Source organism: Nannospalax galili, unplaced genomic scaffold, assembly GCF_000622305.1.
Source record: "Nannospalax galili isolate Female #2095 unplaced genomic scaffold, S.galili_v1.0 scaffold243, whole genome shotgun sequence".
In the NCBI taxonomy this organism is placed as follows: Eukaryota; Metazoa; Chordata; class Mammalia; order Rodentia; family Spalacidae; genus Nannospalax; species Nannospalax galili.
Window position 1 is genome coordinate 2,170,446 of NW_008353490.1, and position 25,401 is coordinate 2,195,846.

At 39.6% G+C, this 25,401-nt stretch overlaps 1 protein-coding gene across 10 annotated transcripts; it reads right to left on the reverse strand.

The window, feature by feature from the left end:
• Positions 1-6: 6 nt before the first annotated feature.
• On the reverse strand, positions 7-9,134 carry Cbln2 (cerebellin 2 precursor). 10 transcript variants are annotated; one of them, XM_008850649.1, is made up of 5 exons: positions 8,852-9,134; positions 8,289-8,333; positions 6,609-7,127; positions 3,637-3,756; positions 7-3,439 (listed from the first exon to the last, which is right to left on the reverse strand). In XM_008850649.1, the coding sequence occupies exons 3-5, from the start codon at positions 6,963-6,965 to the stop codon at positions 3,242-3,244; spliced, it is 675 nt and encodes a 224-aa protein (XP_008848871.1). In that variant the 5' UTR covers positions 6,966-7,127; positions 8,289-8,333; positions 8,852-9,134; the 3' UTR covers positions 7-3,241. The 10 variants fall into 10 exon arrangements, with proteins under 10 accessions (XP_008848871.1, XP_008848870.1, XP_008848872.1 ...); XM_008850648.1 differs by having other exon boundaries at positions 8,799-9,134; XM_008850650.1 differs by having other exon boundaries at positions 8,261-8,333; positions 8,799-9,134.
• Between the last annotated feature and the right edge of the window lie 16,267 nt (positions 9,135-25,401).

Below are 25,401 nucleotides of genomic sequence, written 5' to 3' on the forward strand. Positions count from 1 at the left end.
TGGCAGTATATTGTATAATAGAAGGGTGAGCACTAACTGCAAGAGAATGCCAAATAACACACTAGAGAATGTCACAAAAGTCAAATATATGAATTTAATATTATTATATTCCTAAAAAATCAAATGTAAGGAAACTTCAGCTACAGCTTTAAGAGTCTTTGTGGAACTTTGGAAATGTACTTTCATGCACAAGTACCCTTCTGTCAGATGTTCATTTTAAATAATCTTTGTCATTGCAAGTTGAAAGACTTGTTTACTGTAAATACCTTCCCTGCTGTAGTAACAACACCCACTACCCCAGTGCTCGCTCTTCTCACATCACTTAGGGGAGGTTCTCCCAATGACCCTGTGTAGTGAGCTGATCATGTGGGGTCTGGGTCCTCACTCTGCAGGCATGAACACACAGGCAGTGAACCAAGGATTGTGAGCTCAGATTAGGACTGTTAGATGACTCTCATCAATAAGATTGAAGAAAACCGTATACTGACTTTTGATCTGGCATCTACGTTTTCTATAGGTCATATCTAGATTGGTCATATCTATCATGGGTATCACAAGCAAGTTAAATTTTCAGCAAAGGTCTTATGTTGCTTTACATATTATAACTATTCTAATAATGTAATGTTGTTTATCTAAGTTTATTTTCAAGCAAGTAAATCAATTTACATAATTTCTATAGGGGTACTGCCTGGCAGATGCTGCAATGGGTGGTATGCAACCTCAGAGCTACTCTCAGGAATGCTGCATACCTATGTACTCCTTGACATTCACATGGAGCGAGAAGAAAGAAGGCTAGTAATATACTCATCAGGAGGAAGCTGAATTGCTAATAGAAAATGAACTCTTGGAATATATTTAGATTGGTCAATTTAATAACTTATTAATGAGACAATATAAACCAATAGCAATTTGTACATAATAAAGATACAAATACAAAGATATGTGTGCATTATATATTCTTAAGTGATGCAAATATTAATAACAAGGGCTCCCGCATCTTTAAACCTCTGCAGTATAATATTGTCTTCAAATGAGGTTTCCTGCTTGTTTTAAATTGAGCATGAAGTTAAGGAAATGAAGGAAAGAGGATTAAAATATCTAAGTACAACAAAACACAAGGGGCACACACTCCATCTGCTTTCTATTTATGTTTCCGGCATTAATAAACAATGCTCACACTTAGAAGTATGTCTCTGAATCACAAAGCCAAAGTACCCCAAATGCTTCTTGGTTGATTTTTCTCCCCTCATAAAACAGCATTGTTTAATTGGAATGAAATCCTTCATCCTTTCTTGTTCAGATAAGGACAGTAAAGCTTAGGCCCTTATTAAACTATATTTATATAATGTTTCCTGCATTTGCTCTTTAAGCATGAAATCCTCCCTCCCACACACAATTTGGAAATAACTATCGGAGCCTTCTCAAAGGTTGGTGTCTTATTTATTATTAGTTATTTACTGAAATTTTGGGCACATTAAAGATAATGTGTGATCAAAGCAGATGACCCACTCATTAAACCAAAATTGTGTCTTTTTCTCATCCCTTCTCCAAAAATTTCTGTTTGAAAAATACAAAGTATACATGGAATGTGTCTGAGTGAGCAATATGCACGGAGGTCCTTAGCTGCACTTGTGTTTGTGCTTTCTAAAACACAGCAAGAATTTAACATCCCTAATTTCCCTTGTGCTTAACCTATACCTCCCTATGATTTTGAAAGAGACGATGAGGAGGGACCAGAACAAGTCAGACATCAAACCCATTTATTCTGAATCTTAAATTATGAGTTTTATCATCAATATTTTGGTTACATTGTTACACAAAGGACAAATTAACACCGGTTTGAGGTCTCATCTTTGATTGCTTTGGGATCAGTGACATTTCATTGGCACACAAATCCTGCACCAAGACTCTCAAGATGCATCTTAATAATACTGTTGTGCAAGATGCCAAAATAAGCAGGGTTTGCAAAACCACTCCTAGGGTACAGCAGCCAGTACCTGCAACTGCTGTGACATCCATTCCTGGTGGCTTCCAGCCAGGTGTACCTTGCAGAGTGTGAAGACATCCCTCTCCTTCGCAGGTCAACAGATCTCCAAAAAGAGGGGCTGGTCCTGCTACTTTGAAGTATCTGGTCACTGTGTGGTCACTCAGAGATGGATCTAACTTGCTGCTAAGCCACACTTGGACAAGGAGCATCTGAAGGATTTGATCATTGCTGTTCCACTGTTATTTGATTCAGGCCCACCAAGGAATGCCAGGTTCTTAAAGGGTCCCAGAGTGTAAATTAAAAAAATAAAATCCAGGTTGCAAGTTCAAAGGTGCATTTGAGAGAATCTCCTGGAAAAAACCAGCAGAATAGTCCATTTGTTGTCCTTCCTTGGCTAGAAAAACACTTCTTTGTCTGATTTCCTCTCATCCAAAATGGAATGCGTAGATTTGGTTTGGTTTGGTTTGATCTCATCCATGAATTTAAAATACATTTTTCTCTTTGTAACCCCAGCATGAAAACTAAGTAGGCATGAGGAAGGAAAGCTTAGGATGGAAAGGAAAGGAAAACCTCTGGAGGGAAAAGAAAAACAAAACAAAACAAAACAAACAAACAAAAAAAAACAAAACACTGGCAACACAAAACAAAATTTGCATCCTATCCTGCAAAATTTGCTTCTCTGGATAAAGCACTTCTTGACAGTTTCCCAATGCCCAGCTCCCTCCCAAGTCCTCCCATACACCCCAGGGGAAAAGCTACAGAATGAAAGTAAAGCCATTCTTTTTCTTAAGGCTATACAGACACACACAGAACACAGGTCAAAAAAACTGTCCAGTGGGTGGTTCTTTGCTGGGCTCTTCTTTAAGCCCTGACTGTAACGTGCAATCCATCTGAGGGTCAGCAGCATCTCTGCCATCGGGACAAGAATACAACGTACAAACGAAAGAAGGTAAGTCAACGGTCCCGACAATAAAATCTGATAATGACTTTACAATCACAGGTACAAATTGCTCAAATCAATAATTTCATTTCTCCTTAAGACCTTGTTGCCTAAAACTAATTAGAGGCCAGGTTCCGGAGGAATTGTCAATAGTCAAAGAAAATACCGGAGCTTTAGAAGGAAATCATTCTCCTAGGGCAAGAGTCTGATGGAGGTGGACTCAAGTTGTTCTATTTAGACAAGTTCAGGGTGCTATGAAGGGCAGATTCCTGGATCTTCATCACAACTTCCCCACCATCCAGGTGGCTCTGTGTCTATAGCGGAAAAACCAAGAAGCCCGAGAATGTGGAGTATTTCCAGCCTCCCATGAGGTTTCCCCTCTCCAGTTTGAGGTGAACTTTGTCTTCTCTTTCCATGAGCAGCAAGACACCATTGCTGGCTGCTTCCCTGGTAACATCCTGGTCTCCTGCAAATGCGGAGATCACTGGGTAGCCATTCTGCATTAAACTGACCTACAATGCAGAGAGGAAAGCTCAGCAGACCAGAGACCACCCCAGTCCCACACCCTGTTCTCATGTCCCCACAAGAGTCACCCCCATTCCCTTGGAACCCACAAATTAGGGTTCTGAGAGACAGGATTGCCAACTAGCTCAGAGTCCAGTCCCCTGTTAAACAAGCATTAAAGGGCTCAGCTTTCACATCTACCCACCTGGATCGTTTGTCTGTTGTACACTTTGACCACATGGAAGCTGAAGCTATAGATCCCCTTTCGAGGTGCTACAAATATACTGGAGGCAAGATCAAAGTGGTTGCCAATGTTTACTAACACCTGAAAAAAGAAGAAGAAATACTGTACTGAGGGGAGGCGGTACCGTGGCACGCCCCTCTTCAACCAGTGTTTTCATTATACTCAGGTGTCTATATTAACACTAGTTGGTTTACTGGTACAGAGTATCAGTAATACAAAGTCAACATTGCCATTCTACCCCAGGACTAGACAGTACCAAAATCAAACCATTCAACAGCAGAAATGCATTCCAAAGATGTTCTCATAGATGCTAATGAATAAAGACTTTGGAAGTATATTTTATTTATGCATTCAAAAAGTAGGTGTAAATTTTGTGGACTGGTGAGTTGTAAAGAAGAAGCAATGGGAGACAGTAAGGTCATGAAGTAACCTGTGAATGCAGCCTGTTCCTAGAATCCATGAGTCATAGGAGCTCAGTAGGAAGCTCCATTTAACAAGTACTGCCTCACATAAAATGGAGAGTGAAAGGGTGATGGAACAAGGGGCCAACCCATTCTGAGCTCATTCCAGTAAGATCGAATACTAGTATACTATCTGGACTCTCAAGAAAAGAATGGGTACTATGAAGTTTTACTCTCCAGCAGCTCCCAACCCCTGGTCTTATATAGTAGGTGCTTAATAATTAGTGTTGGATGGGTTTTGTCAATACACACTGGCTTCCCTGTTTAAAATTTCTTTCCTCTGAGCAGTGCTTGCTCTGTCGGAGGAGTAGAAGTATCATGTAAATAAGCTTGAATAAATGAAGAAAATTCAAATGGTAGTGTGGACATGCCTAGTTCAAACTAAGGGAATTCCACAGCAGTTAAGAGTAATATCAAAATTAGCCACCTGCAGATCACATGGCCCTGCTGGTAGTTTTTCTCAAATAAAAAATGAGTAAGAATCACATCATAAGCAATGTGAAGAGAAACAAGTTCCTTGGGGTGACCAGATGCTCTTTCAGCTATTCAAGGCAGAATCTGGCCACTTGGTCTGTTCCCATCTCTCCTCATGCAGATTATAACTCAATCAAATAATAAAATGACCCACTGGTGTTCTCAGACTTCAAAATAAACAATCAGCAGCATTAAAATCCTGGACTTCTTTTATCTGATTAGAAAATAAACTTCAATTCAACTGCATTTGGCTGTCACCTACTTTTACACACTTGTTAAGATGTGCAGTATGCAGTGCTCAATGTAATGTGAAATGCTATCAGTATCAACTGCAGGCGTGACTTGTAGACCAAGCCGGGGCCCATGTCTCCAACATGCTGTGAGCACCACTTCAGCCCACTCCAGGGCAGTGTCTCAAATGCTCACTCTGCTTCATTGTTGAGGACAAAGCACTTCTGATGCCTGCTGCTCCTAGCCTTCCCCATGGTTCTACATGAAGCATTCATGCTCCAGCCTTCAGACCCACTTCCTCCCTTCATCTCAGCTACTCAGAGTGGATTTTAAATTCTGGAAACTTATAAATTCAAGGCTGTATTGTGGATGAAAGGACACCTAGTCAGGCTCTGAGAAGAGGGTTTCACTTACACCCTAGCAGTAATCAGACACAGTCAACTCATCTGTAAATATCAGGATCCTGTTACTACTGATGCTTTACCAGTGTTTTCCTGACACCCCCACAAAATGGTGGATCTGAAACTGCTATAAAAACTACAGAACACTGGTCAGTGAAAAAGGCACAGTACACTAATACCGCATATAAAAGAATATAGATGCCTATACCGTGTCTGTTACTGTTTTCTTATTTAGAAATAAATGAAATATTTATCCTGTAAATAAAAACATGTCAAAGACTCCTTAAGTCTTCAAATGCACAAGGATTTAAAAAATGAATACAGGAGCCTAAAAAGAGGCACGGTGTGTATGCTAACCTATAAACACTTAGATTTAAGAGGTGGTTCCGGGGCAAAAAGAAAGCCAGTAGAGATTAAGTCCAGCTCTGATGTCCCAGGACTCGGTTTCACAGAATGCACCTCTGCAAAAACATTAGCTGATTCACTAAAGTTTGTAAACAACTATAACACTTTCCATTTCTTTTTGAAGATTAATAGGGACTATAAAGAGAGGTTACAAAAAAGATCACCACCCAGAGAAAAAGTTGCATAGCTATCTCTCTAACCCTGGGTTCTCCAGCCTAGGTGCCAGAAATTCAGTGGCTTAAGGCGACTTAATTCACAGGGTCTTTGTTTTATGTATACACAGCTACACCATGAATTTATACTTGTGTATAATGTGTGGACATACTGCATGGGCATATTGTGTATATTTTGTTTACAGTACATGGCAGGCATATGGCCATTTTATTTCCAGTTATATGCCAATAGCTATCCACACTCCTGCCTCTTCCACACTTACTTTTCTTGAAAATTAACATGCCCTGGCCACTCTGTCTCACAAAACACACACTGGGTGCATACTGTCAGTGCTTGGGTTGAGCCCTTTGCAAGGAGGCACTCTTTTTATGGAGGAGCAGCGTTCTGAATGCACTGTTTTTAAGTGCACCCCCAAGAAACTGAAGATCACACACCACACCTGCTCCCTCCAGCAAAAGATAAAGCCTGTCAAGCCTGTCGAGTTCATGTTTTCTTTTGGGAAATGCATTTCAAACCTTAGCTTTACCAGACCCTTAGAAACCTCAGAGAGCTTTAAAGGGCTCACTGTAATCCAAGTGCCAAGAGACCCCAGAGTTTAAAAATAAAAAAGCTACAGTGTGTAGAAGGGAGACTGGAGAACAGCATAACACTAGACAGATCAACAGAGAAGAGCAGGGCTGCGCTCAGAAAATAGCCTGGAACTCCACCAGGAGAAGCACCGGGTCCCACACTGAGAGCCCGACTTCTCCTCCCCTCCCAGCGGCGGGTAGGTAGGCTGGCTGCTGACCTGGTCGAAGTAGATGGTCATGGTACGGTTGCTCATCTCCGACGGCTCGTGGTTGGTGCTCCGCGTGGCGGAGAAGGCCACTTTGGCGCTACCTGAGCGCACAGAGATGCCTAGCGAGGAGGTGACGGCGCCGTCCGCAGACGGGCTGGAGTCACACACCACCAGGCACTTGCCCTCCAACACGATGGGTTCCGTGTCGTTCTGCGCCCGCACTGGGCAGCAGGCGGGCAGCAGCAGCAGCAGCAGGGCCAGCGCCGCCCCCAGGCCGGAGCCGCAGTCCGCCGGCTCGCGCAGCGCCCCCCGGCGCCCGGGCATGCTCATCGGTGACCCTCCGGGGCCCCGACCCGGCGCCAGCATCTGGGCTGGGGGGCGCCGCAAGGACGCAGAGGCTGGCGGGGACAGAAAGGGAGCCAAGCTGCGCTCAGGGACGCGCAGAGCCAGGAGTAGACTTCACTGTGTTCTGGCCCTTGCTGGGTTGGTCAAGGCCAGGGGATTCTCAAAACGAAGGAGCCAGAGGACCTGTCAAGGAAAAAGAAAAAACCCAAACCGTTCCTTAGGCACCCAGGTGAAGCTGGAGGAGGGGATGCAGGGAGCAGGTGTTCGAGACTCTCCAGTCCCTTCCAGATGGTCATCCCTTGACCTCCCCTCAACACACACACACACACACACACACACACACACACACACACCCCACAAGGCTTTCCCTTCCCAGATGTGGCGAAGGGGTCCTGAGAAAGCCCTGGAGCCCTGGCGCACCAGCCAGCGCATCCTTGAAGGTTCCTGAACAGCACGCACTTGGGTGTCTAAGGTTCGGTCCCCGTGATTCCGCAGGACCTTGTAAGGCAGGGCGGAGGGCCCCTGAGATGCCATCACAGCCCCCTGCTCACTCAGTCCCAGGTAGCTAAGATTAAAACGCAAAGAAAAAAAAGAGAAGCCTCAACAGCTTCATTTCATTGGCGTTGTGGAAAGCCACGCCAAGAAAGCTTTCCTTTCCTCTCTCTGCCTTTACATTAGCCCTCTATTTTTCCATTTGGTGAGTAATTTTTAAGCAATTCATTTAGAAAATAGATAATCTATCCCCCCACCGAACGAACAAACTCTAGAAAGCCCCTTGGGTGGATGAGATTAAGAGGAAAAGGAAAAGACATTAAGAGAGAAAGACGGGGTGGGAGTGGGAGAGGAACGAAAACCTAGCATCCACTTCCAGTGTCCCTGCAGCCCAGGCAAGCCGGATTCCTTTCCTTCTGGAAAAGGTGAAGCGATTCCTGCACCTCGATTCCTAGAGTTTGCTCATTTTTCGGCTGTTACTGGCCCCTGCATCCTCTTCCCTATAGGTTCTTCTAACTTACTCGCCCACTGGCACTTTTACTCTTCTCCCACTAACCCAGACAAGCTGTTCCAATACTTAGCCCAGGAACAAAAACAGAAAGAAAGCCTCCACTCGCCGCCCACAATCTCCAAGCAACTCTTCCGATGTTCATTCTACGAAAAGAGAAGTTCGTTCTCAATAAATATCCTGTCTCCAGCCCCAGCAGTAAAAGGATTGCAACACTTTACCCTGGACCCTGATCCTCTTCTCTCCGGTCCCCCAGCATCCAGATTCCTAATGCTTCTCGTAAAAACATAAAGAAGGGTGCAAAGGACAAACGGACCTTGGAGCGCAGCGGCGGGTTTGGTTACCTGGAACATCCATGATGGGCGAGCCCTGAGGTCCGTGAAGTTGTTCTGCGTAGAGAAAAATCAAGCGAGGCTGGCGGGAGGAGGACTCCTTGGAGCGCGACCCTTCTCCCAGCGCGCGGCCAGTAACTGCGCCGCCCCGCCCTGCCTCCTTCCCGCGCCGGCCGCTCAGGCTCTCCGAGCTCACCACGCCCCGGCCCCGCGCGCCCCACGCCCGGCCCTGCGCAGCGCCCCACGGTGCTCAGTTCACCAGTGCGCCTGCAACGCACACGCTTCCCGCGCTGCACTGAGCCGGAGCTGAGCCTGGAGCCGCACCATGCAGCCTTCTTCCTCAGGGTCCCCTCTGCACCAGCACCTCACTAATAGGGTCCCGAGGTCGCCACCTTTCCTCGGGTTCCCAGAGGGCACTTCCCGAAGCTGCCAAATGCAGACTCCTTGCTTCTCCTTCTCCCCAGAGCCTGCACCCCCTTCCCCACAACCTCCCTGGGTGCAAAGCCGGGGTCCCGCTCTCACCCAGATACCCAACGCACTATCTTCCTAGATGCCTTTTCAAAAAAACTAGGCACCCTCAAAAGCACCAGACGCGTCTCTTCTTTTCGATTCTTTCTTTTCTTTTACAAATTCCCTCCAAGTCTTAATCTTGAATGGAGTGGCCACTTTCATAATTAAAAGGTAAAACAACAACACTTATAGCAAGAAATTAAAAAAAAAAAAATTAAGGCAAGGAAGGAGAAAGCTAGGTGACAATGTTTTAGAGCTGCGGTTCCATAAGCTCCCATTGGTGAAACGTCCGCTTTCCGTAGGGATTAAAGAGGCGCCTCCCGCCTGGGTTTATGTGTCTGCTCCTCGGAAACTCCCGGCTCATGGAGCGCATTGGCACTGTGCCTATTTATTAAAATGCCGGCTCTGGGAGAAGAGCGGGGTTCCGCGCTGTGCGGGGGAGAGCTAGGATGCGCGCAGGCATGGACGAGGGGCGCCACCTACGGGTACCCGCGCCTCCCTGCTGTAGGCTGTGGACAAGTGAACTCAGGCAGTGTGAGGGAGAGTCCCGGGTCCAAGCATGAAGTAGACTGACGATAGTCTTTCTTCACCCCGCAAAACAGCGCTTTCATCTAAAAAAAAAAAAAACTAAGGCGAATAATAATAACGGATCTTAGAGGTGTTTTTCAATTCTTTACTATGACAAAAATGCGGCAGGCACGCTTGTGTTTTTAGCTGGCTACCACTCTAAGGCATAACTGCCAAGATGATGTATGCTGTAGTGTGTTCTCATGGGCTATTGTTGTCTGCACGTTTACACAAACCACTGGGATGGGCAATCCATCCAGGCACTGAACAAAGGAAAGACACATTTTAAGTGAGGACTCTATAACCTGATTTTCAAAACCATGATTAGAAATATTTTTGCTCTTTGGCTTGTATACTACACCTTTTTGATTGGCTAATGAAACCAAACCCCAAATCAGCAGGTTCGACTCCTTAGAGCAGAGCGTTGCATGAACTTGTCCTTCCTCCAGAATCCACACTTAAACCTCTTCCTTTTGAAGATTTCAGTCCTGCAGTTTCACCCTAGGAAACGTGTCGTGTTAAGGGGTTTTGAATGCCCTTTTTATTGGCTCTTTCGTGGCTATTCTCCCGATTTATAATAGAGATGGCAGGCCCAATCAATTTAACAGGACTGGGTATATGAAAGGATGTATACAGTTGAAATTCAAGGTTTCCTTTGAATGTAAGGAAGTGATTAAGAGCCTGGAATCAAATGCTTTCTGCTTAACACAACGTACAGAACAGCACAGATTGTAAAATAATTCCAAACTCTGCCACCTCCTAAACCATAGTCACTGAAAATTAAATATTGTCCAATGTATTTATAACATGACAAAGCTTTGTACTGGACAATGCCAAGAAACTTTTTAAAGGCAACCATAATCCGTCACTTTTTACTACAGTTATGTGAGCTGAACGCAGTGGAAAAAGTACAATCTTACTTTAAGACATGTTACCCTAATATTGTGTGAGTTTGACAGTCTCTGCCATGTTAGTGCAAGTCTTTCATGCCATCCAGTGCACTGAATTGGAAGCTTAACTGAAAACTGAGGATAGTAGATCTGCAAAAGAAACATGAGGGATTGGGAATGAGAGCTAATTAAAAAAAAAAAAAAAAAAAAAAGGCACACTCCTTTAATCCCAGCACTCAGGAGGCAGAGGCAGAGGTAGGCAGATCTCTGTGAGTTCAAGGCCAGCCTGGTGTACATAGTGAGTTCCAGGACAGCTGAGGCTACAGGGAGACCCTGTTCCAAAAAGACAAAATAAAAAATAAAAAACTTGCACACATCTAAAAACCTTTAAATAACAGTGCTGTCCAACAACTATGATTTTGCGATGATATTTCTTTTGTCTAATATAAATATAAACACATCTAAACATAATTATTATCATCATCTCTGAAACTAAAAAAGAAGCAAAACAAAACATGTGTGACAATGAAAATATTTAAATAATATATTACAGGAAACCTTTACATGATGAACTAGATTATGGAATAAAACAAATATTCTTGAATAACCGAGGTTTAAATTTAAACTTGAGTTCATTTTTTAACAAGGAAGCTATAAATTGTGAAAGATAGCAGATGGACAGAAAAGTAGATTATTTATTGACCCATTAATTGGCAATTCTACCTATTAGAAGAGTTTTGGTTAAGTGTTAGAATTTTAGGTTTTTTTTTAACTTTTTATTAAAATTTTTATTTATTTATTTTTATTTTATGTGTATGGGTGTATTACCTGCATGTAGCTAAGGGCACTGATGTCGTGCAGTGCCCATGGAGGACAGAAGAGGCTGTCGTATCCCCTGGGACTGGAGTTACAGACAGTTGTTATCTGCCATGTGGGTGCTGGGATTCGGGTCTTCTGCAAGAACAACCAGTGTTCTTAACCAGTGAGCCATCTCTCCAGCCCCAGAGTTTCAGTTTCTAAGCATGTTTAGAACTTATTAAAAGAGAAAGCTTTAGGGATTTCAAGGATTACATTTTCTGCACCATTTCTGTGTCACTCATAGTTGTTGTTACCCAAATGTGGTCAGTAGATCCTGATCTCTCAAGAGTAGCCACATTGCTACAGCAATTGCAGCAATACCAGCCATCTACTGAACATCTATGGTGAGAAAGGTATCCACCATAACCTTCATCTATGAGGTAGCACGAGCATCCTAAACCAGAGAAAAACATCACAAATAGCTAATGGGGAACTATATTGTTAAAAAATTTGTGTGAGAAGACACTTGGGAAATTAAGTTCCTCTTCTTTTCATTTGTCCATTAGTTCATTTTCATGGAGCTTAACATTATTTTCTTTGGTGAGAACTCATTGCTGAAAAGCAAGTTCAGCCTGTATCATTTTTTTTTTCTGGCTTCTTTAAGCTAATGGTTTTATTCCAGGTGCGTTTTAAACAGAATTTCTCATGGAAATTATTCCAGGTACGTGTTAAACAGAATTTCTCATGGAATTCATGTTCTTAGATTCAATAACCATGGACACGCTTTTATAGAAGAACATATGTATTAATAAAAACTAAATATATAAAATTATTAGGAAATATATTACTAATGTGGTATAGCCCTACCCTAGAAAGTTAAAAGATATGGGATACATCATACAGATATGTAAATATTGTGCTCTTCTTCAGTTATACATAGTATTTTCTTAAACACGTTTTTATATTTCTCAGAGAACCACAAATTATTACAGATTGAATGACAGCAATAAAGTATAAATATTTTAAACTATGTGGGTAATTTTGTCTAAATGAATTAATAGCATATGTAATTTTAAAATTGGAATTTACTCTAACTTACCTACTGCTCTGTAGAAAGACCAAGGAAAGTTTGTTTATGAGACACTGGTTTGTGTTTATTGACTGAAATTGCTAAATGATTATATTATCTCACTCAAATTAGACAAATGATTAGCTGACTAAATTAAAACCCAGACTGACTGAGCTCAGGTCAGTTATGATTGTCTACATCCTATAGTCATATTGCACTAAATAAGTTATCATAAGAACAGGTCGAATTCACAGATCATATGTGAATCTTCTAATTCTATGGCACACATTCCAACATTTAAAATCCATTCTTTAAAAATAAGATTTTGTGCTGGGCATGGTGGCGCACACATTTAATCCCAGCACTCGGGAGGCAGAGGCAGGCAGACCCCTGAGTTCAAGGCCAGCCTGGTCTACACAGTAAGTTCCAGGACAGCTGGGACTACAGGGAGACCCTGTCTCAAAAAGACCAAAAGAAAAAAAAAAAAAAAGATTTTGCTTTTGTTAGGAAAGAAACACAATGTGTTCAAGCATGAAACTCAACTTTATGCTACTTTACTAATTTTGTATACTGAACCTATTATGTTTTAAAAATAAATACTTCTTATTCATTTAGGATTTTTAAAATTTTTTAATATTTTATTTATTATTTTTATTTTATATGTATGAGTGTATTGCCTGCATGCATGTGAGTGCACCCGTGTTGTGCAATGCTGCATAGGTAAGAAGAGGGCTTCGGATTCCCCTGGAGCTGGAGTGAAGGATGGTTTGTAGCCACCATGTGGATGCTGGGAATTGGACCCGGGTCCTCTGCAAGAGCAGTCAGTGCTTTTAACCTCTGAGCCATGTCTCCAGCCCCAGGATTTTTTTTTTTTTAATTAAAGACTAAGTGTTGCTATCACCCATTGGTGGCAATGTTAAGGTTAATGGAACTTTAGGAAGCAAAGGTTTTGATAATATACAAAGCAAATCAACTTTCTACTCCAAAGTCCCACAATACTTGATTATTTTTAAAGATTGTTTTTTTATTTATATGTGGGGTGTGTATGTGTGTGTGCTTTTTGTGTTTTCAGAGGTGCCTGTGAAGACCAGAAGAGAGTGCATGCTGATCAGTTTCAGTTGTCAACTTGACACACTTGGGAAGAGAGAATCTCAATTGGGGAATTTCCTCTATTAGACTGGCCTGTGGTCATGTCTATTAGGCATTTGTTGAGTCATGAGGGAGGGCCCAGCCCATTGTGGGCAGTGTCACAACAGGCAGGTGGTCCTAAGAAAGCAAGCTGAGAGAACCAAGCAGGCCAGAGAAACAAGGCAGTAGGTAATATTCCTTTAGCATCTTCAGCTTCTGCCTCCAGGTTCCTACTTTGAGTTCTTGCCTTGGCATCCCTCAAAGATGTACTCCAATTAAGGCATATAAGCCAAATAAACTCTTTTCTCACCAAGTTGCTTTTAGTCAGAGTGTTTTATCATAGCAATGGAAAGCTGAACTAGTACAGGTTTTCAGAGCCCTGAAGCTGGATTTATAAGCAACTGTGAACCTCCTGATATGAGTACTGGGAACCAAATTTGGGTTTTAGAAAAGCAACAAGTAATCTTAAACTTTGAGCCATCTCCCAACCTATACTCTTCCACACACAATGATAATTAATTATTAGTATAGAATATCTTTATTTTTTAATTTTTACTTACTTATTTACTTATGTTTATGAGTGTAGTGCCTGCATGTGTATAAGTGCACCCATGTTGTGCAGGGCCTGTTGAGGACAGAAGAGGGTGGCAGATCTCCTGGAACTGGATGATGTATTGTGAGCCAACCCTTTCCTCCCGAAGTGGTCTTGTCAGTGTTTTATCAGAGCAATGGAAGCCAAACTAGAACTCTACCCATGTGTTCTGAAACCAATTCCAGATGGGAAAGGAAGTTAGTCAAACAGAGCAAGATGCTCATACCTCTGCGTACTTCCAAAGTGCAGTAAGTATGTGAATCATCTGGAATCTTATGTAAAATGTTGGGGTGGAACTTGTTGGAAGTTGCCAATGATGTTGGTCTGCAGATTGCAAATACACAGGTTTCCACTCTTATTCAGACCTTTGTCAACACCAGAGAGATATTTGGGAGGATTGCTCCCTGTAAGGAAAGTATGTGAATAAAATCACAATCATCATTAAATGACCTGGTGATTGTGAAATATAGGTGTATGTTGGGATTCTGTAATGGTCATGTCTTTCCGGGTTGATCTGGCTGATCCTTATTGTACCTGGCTAGGTTCATAGCTGGTAACATTGTGTTTATAGCTGGTAAGACTGATTATTTTCCTCCTCTGGAAGCATGTATACTTTATCAAGACACATCAAGCATTGCAAAAACTGTCAGAGAAATCATTATCTAAAAGTGTTTTAATTGGCAGATGGTGATGGTTTACCACCTGTGGTAGATTATTCTACCAAAAATCACTTTATAATTTATGAGAGTAATGGAAAGAGTTTCAATTCAGCTGCATATTAGTGAGTGAATGACTGCATGGGGTTGAAGATTTTAAAATGCATTTTGTGTGTGTGTGTGTGTAAAATGCACAGTAGCCCTGCAACTCAGGAATCAAATGGTGAACTATGCTGAAAAAGAGAATGGAATTAATGTTTGGGTCTGCTAAGAAATGGTAGTTGCAGAAAACTATATGCAAATATAAAAACAAATATTCTCTTGGTTGTAATATTAAAATACTGTATTTTTTATGAAACTAGGGCTTTGTCTACTAACTTCAAGAACATTAGAGAGTTAAAAATGTACTTCAAGAATCAGCATAATGTGTGCAAAAACTCTTTTGGCTGACTGACTAGGTCTCTGTCTGATAAATCCTTGTACTGATTTCTTATGATAATCTACAAGAAAGAATATTGATTTTCCTTCAGGATTTTCATCATCTCCAATAAGCATAAGCATTTGTTAAATTTCTAATATATTTGAGGCATAACACCATCATTTCCCTTGAGGAAATTTTACCCATATAAGAAAATAAGGAAAAACACAATGGCTCAAAGTGCTAAAAACAAACAAACAAACCACCAAACACAAGAAAGAGCTGAGTAGCAGTGCTGAAGAATCAGAGGGCAGAGAGAGTCAAGTTTGAGATTCAACATCATGGTGTGGGTGTTGAGGAGAGTACTGGAAAATGAAAAAGAAGCAATTTTCACTACTGAAGTGATAGCTACATGAACTTTCTCAGAACCTAATTCTAAGCAATTAAAAATATATTACATGGTTTTCAAAAACTAAAAAGTCTGAATTATGGAACTATGGTACAAATTGCTTTATATCACAGGAAGGAATTTTTTTTCAATGATTTTAAAAATTCTTTCTGACTGTAATCTCATAAAACAGTACACGATTCTATATTTTATATTCATATTCTCTCTTTTCTACCTCTTTTATGGTGCTTATATTAAACCCTGCATTACGATGACTTATATACATATTTTGCTTGCACACAAACTGTAATTTTTTTCCAAAACAGTGTTATCAGGTTTAGGTTTTGCAATATCACCAACATTTGGCAAGATGTAGTTCGTTATAAGTCTTGTATTTGAAAACTATTGAATAACTCTGGTGCTCATTTTATGTCAATTTCAGGAAATTCTGTCACTCTAACTTTTAGAAATGCCTAGTGGGTTGAATGAGTCAAAAATTTTTTAAGAATTCAGAATTTGATAGAATTTTTTTGTGTTTCAATTTTTTTTTTTTTTTTGATACAGGGTCTCCCTGTAACCCCAGGTGACCCAGCACTCCCTACATAGACTAGACTGGCCTCAGTCTCACAATGATCTGCCTGCCTTTGCATCCCTAGTGCTGGGATTAAAGCTTTATAAGACCCTGACCTGGCTAGAAATGGACATTTTTAAAGGAAGAAAGGTTTTTAACTCAATTTATCATGCAGTATCTAATAATTTATGTGTACTTTCTAAATACATAAAAATCACCAATCTTTGCTTAAGTGTATAATCTAAAGCAAGCTTTTCTATTGCACCTAATAAATATTTTGACTTGGCAAGATAAAGCTAGAGCTCATACAGCTGGAAGGACAGTCACAAAACTCACATTGGTTTTAACATTAAAATTCTGGAAATGCTTGCTAAAATGAAGGACAAAAGGATATTTTATTTCCACATTCAAAATTAGCTAATAATATAATTTGAAATAGTCTTTTTTTCTTAATTTGTAGAGGTGGAATAAAGCTGGTACTATTGAGTTTTATCTCTAAATATTTAAAAGAAAACATATGTATTGAATAAAGCCAATAAATTAGCAAGTAGACATAGAATTATGACACTCTTTTTTCTTCTGAGAAATAGCGGAAAAGAAATATAATAAAAATATATTACAACAGACGCAAGGAGATGTGAGACAAGCACTATTGCTGTATCACCCTCTCCTGTGTGTGTCTGCAATTCAACATTTTGTTTATTTTCATTTATTTAGTTAGTTTATTTAATGAGAAGTGTGCAGAGGTGTGCTCATGTCACAAGGACAACTTGCTAGAGTCAGGTCTCTCTTTCTTGTGGGTTCTGGGGACCAAACTCATGTAGTCAGTCTTTGTGGCAAGTACCTTTAAATGATGAATCATCTCTCTGGCCCTTTGCATTTTAAAAAATGTGCAATGATGTGGCAACATTCCTTTGAAAATCATATTTATTGATATGAACAAAGTGTCTTTCTGAAATGAATGCATACTTAAAATTGGTACTGAAAACCCCCCTGACGATTGTGGTGAACAAAACTCCTCTTTTCTGGAGCAGAAGGGGTGACTCACATTCAGCCTGAAGAGGACAAATTGTAAGATGTCCTCATTGTCCCTAAAGACTACCTATTTGACCTGTTCACCTATAAGGCCGACAATGCTAAAGAGAGTGAGTACAGTGTGAGCATTTTCCCCTTGCCATCAGGGGCTTCAAAATTCAAACAAGGAAATGAGAGTAGACAAGGCAAAAATCTTTTTATAGGTGTAAGGAGAAATGAAAAATATAACCAAGGAAAAATAATAAGGGAGCTCAGTGGACAAGAAAATAACAATTTCAAAGATATATAGATGTGAGATAGGCAGATGGTAGATATATAGATAGATGATAGATGATGATAGATGATAGATAATAGATAGATGGTAGATAGATAGATAGATAGATAGATAGATAGATAGATAGATGATAAAAGAGAAACAAAAAAAAGAGAGAGAGAGATAGATAGATAGATATTAGATAACAGATGATTGCTAAGTAGATGATTGGCTAAAGAGATGACTGTCATTGATGGATGATAGAGGATGATAATGATGATAATAGATAGACAGATAGATGAATAGATAGATAATAGACAGATGATAAATAGATGATAGGTCCATGATATCTAGCCAATAGATCCAGGATAGATAACAGATAGATGGCAGATAGGTGATTAATAGATAATAGAAGAATGACTTATAAATAGATGATAGATAATAGAAAGAAAGAAAAATGGATGATGATGACAGATAGATGATTAGATAGATAGATAGATAGATAGATAGATAGATAGATAGATAGATAGATGATAGATAGATATAGATAGATAGATAGATAGAGATAAATAGAGATGATAGATAGATGATAGATGACAGATAGATGATAGATAGATAAATAGATAGATAGATAGATAGATAGATAGATAGATAGATAGATAGATAGATGATAGATAGATAGATGATAGATGTTACCAGGTGCTCAGGTTAATTTAACACTCCAAGAGAAATTAGGAAATGAACTGGTAAAGTAAAATGGATTTTTTTACAGTTTGAACAAAGCAGGAATGAGAAGTCTAACTCCCTTCTCATCATGCCTGTGACAGTCTTAAAGCTTATTGAACACAATGAAACAAAGGTCAGTAGATCTCTGAACTTAACTGTGAGTCAATTTAAGCAGTCCTTTCCTGGGAAGGGAGGAACTAGGCCCTCAGATTGTCTCCATTCTCTGTCACAGAGAGTTAGTGTTTTGTGTTGTGCTGTTTTCTTTTAGTACAAATCTGAGCCTGAGAAAAATGGGGCAGACACTCCAACCTAAAGATACTCCACTTTTGAAAGAGCAGAGTCTCTGGAACTTCATGGGTTGGTGATGTAAGAGATTCATCAGTTCAAGGCCTAGAAGTTCTTCACCTCTAATTCCATTCCTTTGATAGGCATAGGATATTTGCATATTTCTCTGAAAGTTAGTTTCAACCTCAACTTCTTGTTAAATGCCTATTAAATAGCAATTTTGCTAAAGGAAATTGATCAATCCAATCCTATTGTCAAATAGACTCTAAGATTTAGACTATCCCCTCTGCCCTGACAGCTCCAGCCTGATATGTAAGCATGGGATCACTGTTACAAAAAATAATTGATACATAATTATGTAGTTTGATCTTACATGTCCCTGAATGCCCACATAGTAAAAACTTTGGGACTGCTTATGGTTCTATTGAGACAATTAAAAGCCTTGCAGGTGAGACCTAGTGGATGAACCTAGTTCATTGAGTTGTGCTTTGAAAAAAAATGTTGAACCACTAACCCATCTCTCTTTCTTGCTTCCTAGCCCCTGAAGGTGAGCAGTTTCCTCTGACATCTTCTGCCCACCATGATGATGTGCTTCATCACAAACAACTACAGACTAAAAACTATAAAATCATAAGTCAATATGAATCTTTCATCCTTCTAATGTGTTTATCCTAAGTATCACAGTTGCAAAAACCTAGCTATGTTAATGGATATATGCTCATTTTACATACACACTATACCTGGGACTGTATGTTCCAGATATGAGTTCATTTAATAAATTAATACAAAATGTATTATTTTTACCTAAAGCTCAGATAAATCTTTGCACTTGGATAATTTTAGTAAAGACAGAAAAAGTGCCATTTGATAAAAGTGAAATCCACACACCAGATGACTCTATAATCCTGGAAGTAAAATTTGGGATTGAATTCTGTAATGACAAGGTCACGGTCATATGCGAACTTAGAAAACTGAAAAAACATGGCAAAAATGTTAATAACAAAATATATACTGCTGATTCTGATTGATGCTGTAAGTGACCTCAAAAGGCTGGTATAGAGAAACAATTTTCAACAATTTACTAAAATGCAGTTTGAAGCCTGATTCACTTTTCAGATTTGTGTCCACTTCCTCCACACCTCAGTGCAGTTCGGTTGTATTGCATGGAAGTTGTATCTCTGTAATGAAAAAATATTCTCACATGCTCTGGTTCTCAATCCTTTAGAGAAAGAATTAAGAATTAATCACATAATCTCTACCATAATTTATTCTTCATAATCTTTAGAGTGTGGCATGACTAATAATGTTAAAGGACATAAAATAATGACTATTAATGTTGATTATTTCCATTGCCCTCTTCTTGTTGATTGAACTGTAATAAAAGTAGTCACTTAGAAGTGAATGGGACATTTTGAAGTCCACTATGCCTGGGTTACCTAGAAGATGCTCAGAAAAAAAAAAAAGTGATGAAATTTATTCTGAGACAAATAAACTGTTTTGTTACCAGCCTTTTGGATTTCTGCCCAAAGCTCAACTATTGAATCTAAAAGAAAAAGTTTGAAAATTGTTTCAGAGATTATTTTATGGGGCGATATTGTTCTCTTTCCTTTCCCGGTTTAATTATTTGAATTTGGTCCTGGAATTGACAATAGCTACTTAAAAGTGGCACACTTTTGAATAGTTAGCCCAACTTATTCTTTCCACTATGAATACATTTATTATGATATCATATTGTCTCTTCTTAATATACACGATCAATACATGTCTATTAAAATTTTGAAGTTTAAAATGTCTTTACTTATTTGTTTTTGATCTTTATGAGACAAGGTCTTCCTGTAGATCCAGATGGCCTGGATTCTCTATGGAGACTAGGCTGGCCTTGATCTCACAGAGATCCACCTGCCTTTGCCTCTGCAGTGCTGAGTTTAAAGGTGTGTGCCATCACACCCAACTAAAACGTCTTTATAATTTTAAGGTACAAAGGAATAGTAAATACTTTTGCTATTAATGAATGGTGATTTTATCTATAAGTTGTACAATATAATATGTGTGTCCTTTTATAGACAAAAAGAAAATTAATGTGATTATTTTAAGAAGTAGAATTATCAGAAAGGCAACATCTACATAAAACATAGCTCATTTTAAAAAGATGTCTTCTTTGACAGTATCCGTGCTGCTCCCTGCAACTCTACACTCAGTATAATTAGATCGTGCAAAAAGAAGACAAGAAAGTAAAAGAGGGACTTGTGGGTGAGGGAAGGACTTTAGTAGGAGAGAGGGGGATAAGAGAATGGAGGGATAAAAAACCTACAATTCAGTTTAAAATTTTAAAACAGCATCAAGCATTTGCATTAAATTGAAGTTATTATATGAGAATATTGACATAAAGTTCTTTTGAACTAAATAACTCACAAAATAAGATGAATTAGATACTTTCAGAAGAAAAATAAAAATTCAGTGCCAAAGTTTTTCAGTAACCAATAGTTGAATATCATCTCTAAATTGTTAGCCAAAACGTCAAGGAAATCCCTGAATAAAGTTTTTGTGTTTTTTTTAAGGATGGATTATGTCTGAAGATTCTTCAGAAAGCATTGTAATCCCTACAGGCACCTCAAAGATCAGTGAAGAGAGAGAATAAAAGGTAAAAAACAAAACAAAACAAAAAAACCTTTTGCTGTTCCTTTACCTGTGGTCTGTAGATAGGCAAAGAGCTGAGGAGAAGTTGCAGTATTCAAGATCAGGGAAGGAAAAGGCTCTTGTGAGTCACTTTTGTAGGACGGCTGCAGGCTGCAGGTTATCAGAAAACTCACAGAATGCTAGACACCCACCTTAGCCTATAGTGAAACAAACAAAATACCCCAAACAAAACTGTTATTGTTGTTCTTTAATGCATTCCCTTTAAGGAAACTAATATATCTGGGAGAGGGATGTTTTCTATTAATAAACATCAAAAAAGTCACCATAAACATATATGTAACTGTGTGTGTGTGTGTGTGTGTCTGTCTGTCTGTCTGTGTCTGTGTCTGTGTCTGTGTGTCTGTGCAGAGTGGAAGAGGTACATCTTTTTCGACAAATTCTAAAATCACTTTATATTTGGTGATTTCCTTTTCTTCTTAAGTCATTATGGTTTCTAAAACATTAAGAGCAAATCTGAAATTATGCAATAGTAGCAACCTAGTAATCCCTTCCTTCTTAGAAACAAGAACTAAGCCAAGCAATATATGACTTGTTCACAGTCTAGTATCAAAGAATATGATACAGGGAGTGCACTATGAGCTCAGCACTCAAAATCTTATGGAGTCAGCACATGTAATCAATCAGTACACACTTCTGAACACAAGATGACTTGCCCTTGGGATCCCCCATCTTGTACTGAGTGGCTGGAATCACCTAATCACTGGGCCAGTTCTGCTATCACAGATACCCACAAAGTTTGGGCAATATTTCTACCAGCCTAAGTTCAAGGTTGACAGGACACAGAACAGAACCACTGACTTCCATGCATGTGTAACCTACATGGGAAATTTGCCTTAATGACATGCGATACTAACATTTTGGTTTATTGAATACAGTGACATAGTCTAGCTTATACTGACTAGAACACATTCATTCCTTTCTTCCTTTAGGAGTATTAAGAAATTTGAATTCTGACACTATTTGGAATGAGGAAGATAAGAGAGAATGGCAACTCTTAGGAAGATAGAAAAAGTTCCTACTTTTTCAATATGCCTGATTGTCTGATTCTAAATCAGACCTGATCATGATCAACTTTCTGTTTCTCAGTTTGGATGTACTATTATGCATATAACTTCAGTTGGTAATAGAATAGAAAAAGGGGACAGGTGAGTAGCTCAGTGATAGATCATTTACCTAGCATGTGCCAGGAACCTGGGCTTAATCTCCAGCAACCACTCTGTGCACTAAAAAAGGAATCTTTTTATACCTGCTTTGAAGATCCATTTACTGTGAGTTTAGAGTGGTTTGAGAAAAGGCAGTAATTACAGAGCATAATAAAATAGTCCTGTTCTGTCTCTATTTCTCCCTCACAGCAGTAAACACACAGGAGAGTTACAGAGTAATGAAAAGACCTTACCAGCAGAACGACAGGCTCTGGGACTAAAGATAACTGAAGGTGAATCATTGCACTATCTTGAAGAAAAGGAGAAAAGTGAAAATTAAGCCAACTTACAGCAAATTACTGACAGGTGGGTTCTTAGTGTTTTGTGATGCTTGAGAGCTGAAGGTACAGAATTATAATGAAACATCTGAGACAAGCAAGGGTCAGAAAGGAATCTTAAACTCACAGAGAGTAATAGCTAAGGATATGAAGTAAAATCCAAATTATACACAGATGTATGCTCTTAAACCACTCCTATAAAAGCTGAAGATGTTTTCATCGTTTTAATACAGATATTCAAACAGTAATTGAAGAAGAAAAATATGTCATTTTTCTATTCTCAAACATCTCAGTGTTCTGAAAAATACTATACAGGTTTTTTCCCTAAAATATTTTCAATGTAAGGCTTTTAATTTTTGCCATATAAACAAATAAAAATATGACAAAGTTGTACATACCATGTAGTTTTACTTTTAATCTCATGTTTTAAATAGCATTTGATTATTTCAGAAGATGAATACTAACTGAATGAAAATAATGCATAAACTAAGAGCATGGTCAAAATCATGCCAACATGAACTCAGAAACTTTATTTATGGGCTCCCAGGGTTAAGGGACATGAAGGAACCTCTAAGGAGCAGGGAAAAACAGAAGTTCTTACTAAGGATAGTCCTGATGATGATAGGATGCTGACAAGTTTTAACCTCAAAAAAGTCAAGCGTATAGGTGCATTTCTGTAGTCTATAGTACTTGGGAGGCTGAGGTAGAAGGATCACGTGTCAAGTTTATCTCAGACTTTGATAAACCTATGAGAAAATGATATCTTGTCTGATAAAAAGTTAATAAGATATGCCCAACAGTGCCCAGAAGCATTGATATGTTGGGGTAACCAACAGCAGTGTGGTTGGACATAAGACCAGTTCAATAGAAGGGAACTCATCCCTAGTACCATAAAAGTATCCAAGAACCCATGGCTGAAAAGGTCATAGACCCTAGACAAGAACCTACTACTACTATTTTGCTAAATTGATGTAATATACAGCTGACTTCTAACTGCTTATCACTGTAGACAAGTGCAGCTCTCATCTCACAAGAAGGAACTTTCTTTCTGCAGAAGAGGCTATTATAGAGAATCATAAGTAGTCAAGGTACAGAGAATAAGTGGCAATGAAGTGCCCATCCACAAATGGGACTTCTGTAATACAACCCCTATACTCAAAGTTTAGGGAACATTGAAGAAGAGAGGGCAGAAAGACTGCAACAGTCAAGAGATAGGAAGAATGCTGTCTTCACTACCTGACAAGGACATTACTCTCAGCTATGTAGCTGCCTGCAAAAGACTTACACAAGACCCATAAGGAGTTAACAATCCAGCATGTGTGGGAAAGGAGTTATTAAGGCACCACCCAAACCTCTGAAAGAAGGTTTTATTTAGGGACCAGCCCCTAATAGGTTACCTATGCCCAAGTGTCAGCCCCACAAAAGTAAATGTAGGCAACACTAATCGGTCCCAGTAAGCTATGTGTACACACACACACACACACACACACACACACACACACACACAAAACTATAATAATTATAGAAGAAGAGGGCATGAATTTAAGAGGTAGATATGAGAGAGGACACAGGAGTTGGAAGGGTAGGTAGGGATGGATATGATAAAATACATTGTACTTAGTTGTGAAATTCTAAAAAGGACAATAATTTTTTCTTTAATTAAGAGATTCACCCAGAGAGGACCTAGGCCAATAATGTGACTGACGATTGGAACCATGGGTCATATGGTTACAGCTGGACTCCAGAAGAGTCAGAGGCTAAAGCTGAATACACAGGGTGTCAGCATGTCTGTGTGACCAAACCTCAGGAAAATATGTGGAAAGGAAGGACTCCGTGTGTGTCTCTAGTTGTTTTCATACATTATTGCTAAGAGGTAGCACTAGAGCCAGGTAGCACTCTGGAGGAAGAGAGCCAGAAATTCTGCACAGGTCTCCTACTTCACATACCTTTTCTGGGTTTTGGCTTTAATCTGTGTCTTGCTCTAGCTGTTGCCCTGCATCGCTTATCACTATGTCAACATCATAATCTCCTGAACGAATACACTGACTCAAACCAAGTATTTGAGAGTGGTCCCGAACTTGTAGGACACTAGTTCCCCTAGCAATCTACTAGAATTGTTTGTGTCCCAGAACTGTGCTCATGGATGTCTCTTGTCCCTTCACCCTGTACAGATGGAACTGAATATGGAAGTCTGTTTCTTCCACTCTGTGCCCTTGTCAGGCCACACCCAGAATTTATTCAAAATGGTTTCTCCCCTTTCATTGGGAAAGTACAAGCTCAAGTTGTTTTACTGGTAATCTTCACATCATCCAGTCTTTGGTCTTTTCATCCATAGTTCACATTCATCCAAGGTCATGCATCCTTACCAACCTCCACTATATACAGTAGAGGTGGGGTGCTGACTTTCAGTGCTTTGATATGCTAATTCTCAAGCATACCCTCATTCATTCATTCATTCATTCATTCATTATCTTTTGGGGGTAAAGTACCAAATTAAGGTTGCCAAGGGGAACACCATTGTCATTAGACCCAAGAGCACATGGTTTTTCTGGAGTTAATTGAAAGTCATTAGACCAGATTATGGCTATTAAATAAAGTCATTCCTACTTTGCCTTACTACATCACAACTCATGGATTATAACAGCTCAGGAGAGCTACACTCCAATGACCAGGATCTACAGGGAACATATGGAACCCTCCAGAACTAGTCACTTCTAGGAAATCAAATATGTGATATCAAATATGTACAGGAGATTTTAAATATGACTAGAAATAGAAGATATAAACCATGATCAGAAATAGTATGGCATCACATGGCCCACTGTTTTTCTCCTGAGCTACAAAACTCCAATATCTTTGATGCAGAGTCTCTGGGTGTCCGTGCACAATGCAGTTGATGTTTTCTGAGATTCAATATGATGACTAGTAGGGCACCAACCGATTTCCTTTGACAATTAGCAAGCTCCCCTTCTGTGGAAGCCAAGGCCTGTATGGTCCCGGTGAAATAAATGAACAACAGTCTAGGAAACATCATGCTCCAAACTCACCAGAACTGTTAAGGC